This window comes from Amblyraja radiata, chromosome 1, assembly GCF_010909765.2.
Source record: "Amblyraja radiata isolate CabotCenter1 chromosome 1, sAmbRad1.1.pri, whole genome shotgun sequence".
In the NCBI taxonomy this organism is placed as follows: Eukaryota; Metazoa; Chordata; class Chondrichthyes; order Rajiformes; family Rajidae; genus Amblyraja; species Amblyraja radiata.
This window is the reverse complement of record NC_045956.1, coordinates 54,763,358-54,774,400: the sequence shown is the minus strand read 5'-3', so window position 1 is coordinate 54,774,400 and position 11,043 is coordinate 54,763,358. Positions and strand designations below refer to the sequence as shown.

The 11,043-nt window shown below is 41.1% G+C and overlaps 1 protein-coding gene across 1 annotated transcript in view; it reads right to left on the bottom strand.

The window, feature by feature from the left end:
- Positions 1 to 263: 263 nt before the first annotated feature.
- The window catches only part of dkk2 (dickkopf WNT signaling pathway inhibitor 2), a 51,326-nt gene continuing 40,546 nt past the window's right edge, over positions 264 to 11,043 (bottom strand). The window contains exon 4 of the mRNA XM_033022116.1: positions 264 to 3,843. Within this exon, the coding sequence (XP_032878007.1) occupies positions 3,605 to 3,843 (239 nt within the window). The 3' untranslated portion in view covers positions 264 to 3,604. The remainder of the gene's footprint in view (positions 3,844 to 11,043) is intronic.

Here is an 11,043-nt window from a genome sequence, read left to right as displayed (position 1 = left end):
TTCTGTTCACTGGATAAAAGTCAGGGATGCCCACATTTCTGAAATATACTCACATACTTTCAAAGTCCTCAGAGTGCTTAAATGGAAAGTTTGATGACCTTTGGCTGTGTGGGCTTCCAGAAAATTGGCTGCCTGTTTTCACACTCCACATAATAATAGACAAGAAAATTTGATATATTATCATCTTCTAATTCACTAGCAACCCATTTCATGTAATTGAAAAAAGGCAATCTTCTCCCTTTCATTGATTATTCTTTAAATTATTTTTACTGGCCTGACCTAACTTATGCGGTTCAATTTAGCAGACTGTATTAACTGTATCTTGGTGCATGTGACAATAAACTAAACTAATATATATTGCATTATGCTTCAGATGGGCTTTAAACCCTCAAGGTGTCTGTATATTAAAAATATATATTGATATTTGTAGAGAGCTCTGGCAAGGAAAATAAACGTTATATTCATTAGTACAAACTGAAAACTGGGCTCAGCATTCAGAGCAGTCAGGAACTGGCAACACTGCAACTGCAGTTCAGTTCTATCGATTAAGAGCTGATGGTGATGAAAGACATTGTGTATCAACTTAATTTGCTTCCCTTATTGTAAATTCATAAGTTATTTGAGCAGAATTAGGCCATTTGGCCCATCAAGTCTACACCATTCAATCATGGCTGATCTATCTTTCCCTCTCAACACCATTCCCCTGCCTTCTCCCCAATACTCCTGACACTTTTCCTAATCAAGAATATGTCAATCTGCATCTTAAAAATCTCCTTCCATCCTTTCTCTCTCCAATGCGGGTTTCAAAGGACTTCTGCTGGTAACTTGTTTTAACGTCACAGAGAGATACAGCACTGGAAGAGGCCCTTTGGCCAAGTGAGTCTATGCTGACCATCAAATGCTCATTCATACACTAATCCAACCCTAACCCATTTTATTTTGCTCACCCTTTCCCATCAACTCCCTCCTCTCCCTGCAATATTACCAATTATTTGTGTATTAGAGGAAATTTACAACAGCCAATTAACCCAGCAACCCACACATCACATCTCCACAAGTCTACCACCAATATATGAACTATGCTTCAACCTATGTTATTGAAGTACCGAATCTTCAGTTGTTTAACCAGCACCAGTACTGGTTGGACTCAACTCAATAATTAACTGGATGATTGATCGGTGGACTAGTTGTGATGTCTTTGGGGAAAATCGAAGAAAATGGCCAACCCTGCCTTCAGTGCTGGAGTTTACAAATATCAGCAATTATCCTACACTTCACCATAGTTCTTTTCCCACATTTATAACTGATTCCGTGCTAAAAATCCCCTTTATCTGCTTCACCGCCCCATCTGTCAGTGCATTCCATATCACGACATGCAGCCTCTTCATCAGTCTTTTTCTTTTATCCATAACTATGGTTATAAACTCTCCTCTCAGTGGAAATAATTTATCTAGTTCCTCTTAAAACTTTCATAATTTTGAACACTTCCATTCAATCCTACCGTAACCTTCTCTTTCTCCAGAAAGATTAACCTCTGTTTCTCTTCTCTCATCACATAACCTTGTTAAACATGTATTAAATCACGTAGAGCCTTTGGCATCTTGCTGGTGCCCAGAATTGGATATGGTAATCCAGTTGAGACCATACCAAGATTAATAAAGATATAGCAAAAATTCCTTGACTTTTGCAAAATTAAGGATTCTATATATTTTGCTCTCAGTCTTCTCAGAAAAGATCCCATACTTTGTATTTCTGCAAAGTTTGTTGAATCTCCTTCAAAATATACTACTTTCTTGTACAAAAGCTAAATGCTGCAGATGCTTGAAATCTGAAATTAAGTCAGAAAAATACTCAGTCGATAAGGCAATGTCTATAAAGATAGAAACTGAGTTAACATTTCAACACTGGATGACCTTTCAACAGAACTGGGAACAGCTTTGATGTGAAAGAAGGAACGCAAGGGAAGGTGAGTGAAAGAATGAAGATAAATGATAAATGGGGTGATTGTGCAAGGTGAAAGGGTGTGATAATGGGATTGGTGATTGACTGGTGGCTGGCATAAAAATACATCTAACTCTGGCAATGTCAAATGCCTAAAGATGATTATATGAAATTATTGAACATTTGATGTGAGTCTTCAAGATAAGATATTGACCATCAGACCAATGTTGTGTCACACTGCAGCGGTGTACAAGGCCAAAGACAAGGTGGTTAGAGTTTATTTCCTTTCTTTCTTTACAAAATTCATCACTGTGTTACTTCAGACATTGAATATAATTTTTTCTTCTTCTATTTATTTTCCCAGTTGTTCTGACTTCTTCCTATATTCTTCTATTGTTATTTTTTCTCACCTATTTATCTAAATAGACAAATTGACAACAGGTTGACTGGCCACATTTACTATACGTCCCCACTTTGACATCAGACCTTTCAATTACTTTTTCTGTATTTTCAATACGTTCATTCATTAAATATTTGAAACTACATACGTACAGGCTGAAGAAAAAAACCTGATTCACAGATTTAGATTATTTAAGATAAACCATCCAGCAAGTTTCTTGAAACATATAATGATTAATTGAAAATAACCTTTTGATTTTTCACCTTTCTATGAGCGAAGAATGTTGTGTCTTAATTTCCTCAATTGCAAATGTGATCTTTGCAAAAGGAATTTGATTAGTTGCTGTGCCACTCGTGTCATGAGGTATCAAAACGGGATTTCAAGCCACAGCATGGAAATGGCGGGTAAATAAACTAAGGGGGGTGGGATAGTATTATGATTTGAGGGGCTGAATGGCATGTTTCCAATTATTAAGTTTATCTGCACTGAAATTTCTTGATGTGTAACCATACATTGTAAGTAAGATGTTCTGAGTGTGTAACATTGTGTGCCTATGGTAAATGGACTTCTATGCAGATAAACCCAATGGGTTTTGGAGGGGAAGAGAACTGATTAGCAATTATCCTTCAGGCCTGCAAAGGGGGATGGATTCGGAAAGTTGCTGATATTCGAGGAAAAGGTCAACTGCTCATGCCTTCCCAGGGGCAACATTAAAGGTCAATAAATACATGCTTGCATGCATCTCCATGTGTCGTAAAGTGCTGTTACAGGCCCGATGGGCCTAATGGCATCCACTTGCACTGTAAGATTCTACGCGTTGACCTATAATTCACATAATGCTGGTCAAAACCCATCCAGAGCATTGTGAGTGCTTTTCCAACAGGAGGAGTACAAAGTGAAGAGCTGTCGTCAATTTTTGTCGAGGGACATTGGGATGAGAAATAAATGCCAGACTCGTCAGCGATACCCACACCGTGAGAATTACAAACTGTGATGGAAAATGGAGACTGCAGCTCAACGCTGCCCACTGCCCACTGCAATGCTGCCCGCTTTAATTAATTTGAAAATAGAATCCGGTCATGGACTGGCCCAAATATGAACATGCCGTGATCCGTGGGCCTCCGTATACTTTTGCATTAAGCGAGAAAGGATTCTTGTTAAAGAAAAGCAACTTTAACAAATCCTGCATTATTTACACGATATGGTTGTACAAAGCACCTTAGTTTCGCACAGTCTCAGGGCTGCAGCAGAATACCGATGCTCTCAGGTTTTCTGGCAGATGTGGAGCCGTGATTTGGCCTCTTTCCAGATTTTGCAGGCAAGTCCTTTAGCACAGTCACAGCGCTGGAAAAGCTCTAAGCCGTGCGAACCTTTCCTCTTCTGCTTCGTACATACTTCTCCTTGACGAAGAACAGGCTTGCAGATCTTGGTCCAAAAATGACGGGCACAGCAGAAACCTTCGGCACAATCAGATGAGCGGAGGCAGGAGTCCCCTTCATGACCTACGCAGGGAAAAGGACATATTTATACAATAACAAGGAATTGCAGATGTTGGTTTATAGACACAAAATGCTGGAGTAACTGGGCGGGTCAGGCTACATCCCCAGAAAACATGGATAGACGATGTTTCGGGTCGAAACCCATTTCTATGTCTCTCTTAGTTTAGTTTAGTTTAGAGATACAGTGTGGAAACAGACCCTTCGTCCCACCAAGTCCACATCGACCAACAATCACCATACACTAGTTCTAATCTACACACTGGGGACAATTTACAGAAGCCAATTAACCTACAAACCTGGCTTTGGAATGTGGGAGGGAACTCGGAGAAAACCCACGTGGTCACAGGGCGAACATACAAATTACATACAGACAGCACCCTTAGTCTTGATCGAACATGGGTCTCTGGCGCTGTAAGGCAGCAACTCTGCCTCTGTGTCTCTCTTAGCATTGGTAAAGTATCTAAGGGACTGATGCATTACAATGTGCTGCAATGCTGAGAACTATATTCCTTCTATCATACTTGAGTTTGAACTGATTGCATCTATGTATGGTATATTTGGTTTGTTTGGATAGTATGCAAAACTAAACACTTGTCACTGTACCTCAGAACATGTGACAATAATAAACCTAAACCTAAGTATGCCACCAAGGTCATTGATGGTTACATGTTCAGTCAATAGAAACATAGAAACATCGAAACATAGATGCAGGAGTAGGCCATTCGGCCCTTTGAGCCAGCATCGCCATTCAATATGATCATGGCTGATCATCCAAAATCAGCACCCTGTTCCTGCTTTCTCCCCATGTCCCTTGATTCCGTTAGCCCAAAGAGCTATATTTAACTCTCTCTTCAATTATAGAACTGGTTTCAATAATACTTTTTGAACCTGATGAAGATACTGTGAAGAATAGACAGAAACATGACAGGCAGATGGAGCTTCAATGAAGCAGAGAGAGAGATGGAGAGTTTCAGGAGTGAATTCCAAAGCTTAGGGCCGAGGTGGCTGAAGGTTACTATGGGTTTAGAACATAGAACTTAGTACAGTACAGTACAGGAACAGGCTCTACGGCTCACAATGTCTGAGCTGAACATGATGCCAAGACCAACTCTTACCTGCCCGCACTTCACCCACATCCCTCCATTCCCTGCACATCCATGGACCTATCCGAAACTCTCTGTTGTATCTGGCTCCACCACCACCCCTGTTTGTGCGTTCCAGGCACCCACGTGTGAGAAGAATGTTGTGTATTGAGATCATCGAAGGCCAGATTCGGGGAATTGATTACAGGATGTCTACCTTTCCTGATGTTTAGAGTCGCCAAGGGAGGTTGAGATAAACTAATTGCATGTTTTCCACAAAGTTTCAGCAAAATGAAGTAATTCATGACTGCAAAGTGTTGAAAGTCACTCCCTTCCTCCATAGAAACCTGATTAATTACATTATTAGCTCCAACCATTAAGAAGCAACACCTGCAGAATATCATTTTATGAGCATTTCCCAAGAAAATACAGGCATGTCCTTAACACTTTACGGCAATTCATTATTTACTTTAATATGGGATGTACTGAAGTCCACTTTGAATGCCACAAGCTGATGACTTGCAGTTTGTGAAACTATTATCACATTTTAAAACATAAATCCTTCTATTGGCTTTGAGAATTACTTGCTGGCTGCTTTAAACAAACAAAAATCCTATAAAAATGAACAGGTCCTTTAGAAATAATGAAAATTTCTGATTTTAGAAGTGGCATTATGAATTTAAATTCATATTCCCAATTGTTTACTCAAACTCAAGAGGGAGTGCTTGGACATTCATGTAAAGTGACCCTGATTAACTTAATCATAAGATCATGAGACAGAATTAGTCAATTTAACCCATTGAGTCTGCTCCACCATTTGATCATGGTTGCTCTATTTTTCCCTCTCAACCCCATTCTCCTGCTTTCTCTCTGTAACTTTTGACACACTTACAAATCAAAAACCTATCAAACTCTGATTTAAAAATATTCAATGTCTTGGCCTCCACAGCCATCTGTGGCAATGATTTCCACAGATTCACCACCCTCTGGCTAAAGAAATTCCTCCTCATCTCCATTTTGAAGGTATGTCCGTTCTTTTATTCTGAGCCAGTGTCCTCTGGTCCTTGACTCTCCCATTACTGGAAACAACTTGTCAACATCCACAACCTTTTCACATCCCAAAGAGGGATATGAATCATGTACAGATTCATTTAACTTGACATTATGTTCGGCATGGACAATGTGGACTGAAGGACCTGTTTCTCTGCTATCTTCCATCATCCCTCCTCTGTGATCCGTTTTCTATGTTCTGTCCTCTATGACCTGCAGCTATTACCTTGCCCAGTCCAATGGCCTTCGTTGCATCCGGTCAACGAACACCCACTGCACCAGAATCTTCAACAACAATGTCATATGCCAAACGCCTTCCATGCGCCTGTGTGATTTTTTCACCCCATGTTGCTTACACCAGATTATTTTGATCCAGAAAATTCAAAAATATTCCTGGAGCAGGAGTGGAAGTACAGAGTTGGGGCCAAAGATGAAGGTAACAGAATATATTGACGTAGATGTTCCGACATACAAATGGAGGAAAGACTCTTCATCTGAAGGGTTGTTGCCAAAGTGGAGAATGTATCTGAAGGTGATTATTCTGCAAGGCTCGATTCCTGAGGACCCTAGACATAACATTGTGTGGGTGACGGTTCTCTTCCTTCACCATTTACAGGCTATTGGCTGAACAACGGGGAAAAGGACTACGATGAACCATTGCCCAACTGACTATATCAATGACTGTTGAGAGGATGAAGAGGGATAATGACCCATGAAGTTCATGTTGACAGGATGTGTGGCGTTTTGGTATAGACTTGTGTAAACATGTCACATGGGTGTTAGATGAAATGTTTAAGAAAGAAGTGCAGATGCTGGAAAAATAAAATGCTGGAGAAACTCAGAGGTTGAGGCAGCATCTATGGATACCTTGAAGAGGTTTTGCAGTGTTAGATGATGCAGTGACGCATGTAGACACTTTCTCACTGGTGAAATAAGCAATCTTGTTCAAAGGCTTTGCATCCTGAAACAGCTACTGCAAGTAGAACTTATCCAAGGTCTAGTAGTATATAGGATCCACCATAGGATAAATGATAACAGTGACGAGGACGGGAGAACTCAGTAACATAGGTGTAGGAGTCGGCCCTTCAAGCCTACTCCAGATCACCATGGCTGATCATCCATTTCAGTGCCCTGCTCCTGCTTTCTCCCATGTCATTTAATACCTTTAGCATTAAGAAATATATATGTTTAGTTTAGTTTTATATTATTGTCACGTGTACTGAGGTACAGTGAAAAGTTTTTTGGTTGTATGCTCTCCAGTCAGCAAGAAGATGATGCATGAATTACAATCAAGCTGTCCACATTGTACAGATGCAGGATAAAGGGCACAACATTTAGTGCAAGATAAAGTCCAGTGAATTCCCATTGAAGATAGTTTTAAGGTCTCCAATGATGTAGATGGGAGGTCGGGAATACTGTCTTCTGGTTCTATCTGCTTCTGGGATATATTCAGTGAAATGAACAGAACAGAAGCAGATAAAAAACCATGCTGAAGCCAACCAAAGGTTTCTCTTCACTTTAAAGAGGCTGGAATACTTTTGTGTACAAGTGTTCGAACTTGCCTTAAGCAGAGCACAACGGCAGATGGAGTAAGAAGTCTCACCCAGAGGCAACTTTATGTGAAGCTATAATCCATTGCACATAAAATTCCACTTGGATCAGCTTAATTAAAGAGATACCTGTAAATTTAGATTGGGATATTTAATGGAATAACTCCCACCAGAGGCATTTTACAACACATCTGAAATATGTTAAAAAATTGGGCTGAAAGAATGTACCTACCATTGTCACACATTGAATGATAAAACATCATTAACTCTTAAGGCATACGTAGAAAATAGAACAGTAGAGCACAGTTAATTAGTTTAGTTTAGTTTATTGTCACATGTAACAGGGTACAGTGAAATGCTTTTTGTTGCGTGCTATCCAGTAAGCGGAAAGCTGATTACAATGGATACATACTGTAGATAGGATGGGTTGAGAGCGATGGGCCAAATGCAGGCAGGTAGGAATTGTGTAAATGGGACATATTGGTCTGTGTGGGGAAGTTAGGCCGAAACATAGAACCATAGAAAATAGGTGCAGGAGGAGGTCATTCGGCCCTTCGAGCCAGCACCGCCATTCATTGTGATCATGGCTGATGATCCACAAACAGTAACCTGTGCCTGCCTTCTCCCCATACCCCTTGATTCCGCTAGCCCCAAGAGCTCTATCTAACTCTCTTTTAAATTCATCCAGTAAATTGGCCTCCAGTGCCTTCTGTGGCAGAGAATTCCACAAATTCACAACTCACTGGGTGAAAAAGTTTTTTCTCATCTCAGTTGTAAATGGGTTCTCCTTTCTTCTTAGACTGTGACCCCCGGTTCTGGACTCCTCCAACATTGGGAACATTTTTCTTGTATCTAGCTTGTCCAGTCCTTTTATAATTTAACTTGTTTCTATAAGATACCCTTTCATCCTTCTGAATCTCAGTGAATACAAACCCAGTCTTTCCAATATTTCCAATCTTTCCTCAGATGACAGTCCCGTCATCCCGGAGATTAACCTCGTGAACCTATGCTGCACTTCCTCAATAGCAAGGATGTCCTTCCTCAAATTAGGAGATCAAAACTGCACACAATACTCCAGATGTGGTCTCACCAGTGCCCTGTACAACTGCAAAGGGACCTCTTTACTCCTATACTCAAATCCTCTCTTTATGAGGGTCAACATGCCATTAGCTTTCTTCATTGCCTGCTGAACCTGCATGTTTAATTTCAGTGACGGGCACTCAGGTCTCGTTGCACTTCACTTTTTTCTAATCTGACAACATTCAGATAATAATCTGCCTTCTTGTTCTTGCCGCCAAAATGGATAGCCTCACATTTATCTACATTATACTGCATCTGCCATGCATCTGCCCACTCACTCAACCTGCCCAAATCACCCTGCAACCTTATAGCATCCTCTTCGCAGTTCACACTGCCACCCAGCTTTGTGTCATCTGAAAATCTGTTAGCGTTACTTTTAATTCCATTATCTGAATCATTAATATATAATGTAAATAGTTGCGGCCCCAGCACCGAGCCTGGCGGCACTCCACTCACCGCTACCTGCATTCTGACGGAACCTCCACTCCCCTACTCTTTGTTTCCTGTCTGCCAACCAATTCTCAATCCATGTCAATACCCTACCCCCAATACCATGTGCTCTAATTTTGCCCACTAATCTCCTGTGTGGGACCTTATCAAAGGCATTCTGAAAGTCTAGATACACTACATCCACTGGCTCTCCTTCATCCATTTTACTTGTCACATCCTCAAAAAATTCCAGAAGATTTGTCAAGCTGGATTTCCCCTTCATAAATCCATGCTGACTTGGACCAATCCTTTTAATACAATCCAAATGCGCCGTTATTACTTCATGGATAATTGACTCCAGCACCGATGTCAGGCTAACTGGACTATAATTCCACATTTTCTCTCTCGCTCCTTTCTTGAAAAGTGGGATAGCATTAGCTACCCTCCAATCCACAGGAACTGATCCTGAATCTAAGGAACATTGGAAAATGATCACCAATGCCTCCATGATTTCTAGAGCCTCCTCCTTGAGTACCCTGGGATGCGGGTAATCAGGCCCTGGGGATTTATCAGCCTTCAGTCCCATCAGTCTACACAATGCTATTTCTCGCCTAATTCACATTTCTTTCAGTCTGTCTCCATAGATCCATGGTCCTCTAGTACATCTAGGAGGTTGCTTGAGTATTCCTTTAGTGAAGACAGAACCAAAATACCTGTTCAACTCTTCTGCCATTTCCTTGTTCCCCATAATAATTTCACCTGTTTCTTCCTTCAAGGGACCCACATATGTCTTTACTAATCTTTTTCTCTTAACATACCTTAGGAAGCTTTTACTATCTTTCTTTATATTCTTGACCAGCTTACCTTCGTACTTCATCTTTTCACCCCGTATTGCCTTTTTTTTTTACCTTCTGATGTCCTTTGAAGGTTTCTCAATCCTCTGGCTTCCCGCTACTCTTTGCTACGTTATACACCTTTCCTTGAGTTTTATACCATCCCTAACTTCCCTTGTCAGCCACGGTTGCCTCTTACTCCCCTTAGAATCTTTCTTCCTCTTTGGAATGAAATGATCCGGCATCTTCGGGATTATGCCAAGAAATTCCTGCCATTGCTACTCCACCGTCATTCCTGCTAGGATCCTTTTCCAGTCGACCTTGGCCTGTTCTTCTCTCATGCCTTCATAGTCCCCTTTGTTCAACTGCATCACTGTCACTTCAGATTTGACCTTTTCTCTCTCAAATTGCAAATTTAAAGTTATCATATTATGGTCACTACCTCCTAGCGGTTCCTTTACCTTGAGTTCCCTTCTTATATCTTGTTCATTAAAAAACACTAAATCCAGAATTGCCTTCTCTCTGGAAGGCTCCAATGCAAGCTGCTCTAAGAATCCATCTCCGAGGTACTCTACAAACTCCCTTTATTGGGGTCCAGAACCAACCTTATTTTCCCAGTCTACCTGCATATTGAAACCTCCCATAACGACAGTGGCATTACCTTTGTTAAGGGCCTGTACCACTTAGGTGACTTTTTAGGCGAGTGCAGGAGACTCTGCACTCACCTCATGATCACCACGTGGTCGCCACATGTTCGCTGATGGTCTCTGGTGAGTCTCCTTCATGGTCGCGAGGAGTTCCCGAATTCTGGGAACCAGTTGCGGCTTCAGTGTGGTCGCCGCAAATTTTTCAACATGTTGAAAATTTTTCTGCGACCAAAAATTGGTCGCCATGGAGAAAATCGATACTTTTGTAGTTGTAGGTGCAGTGGGTGTGGGGTCGACATGTAGTTGTAGGTAGTCAAGGTAGCCGTAGGTAGTTTTAGTTAATCACCTTTGCTGACCAGGTATTTTCAATGGCTCATTAGGGAAAAAAAAACCTAAGCACAAGTTTTCAGAACCAAGGAAAACCGACCGGGAATGTTAAATGCCCGCCAAACTTCACAGCTGCGTATCCCTGGCTTATTAAAAGTTGTCTGGCTTCTTAAAAGTGTCTCCACTCCTTCTCCCCCTTCTCCTC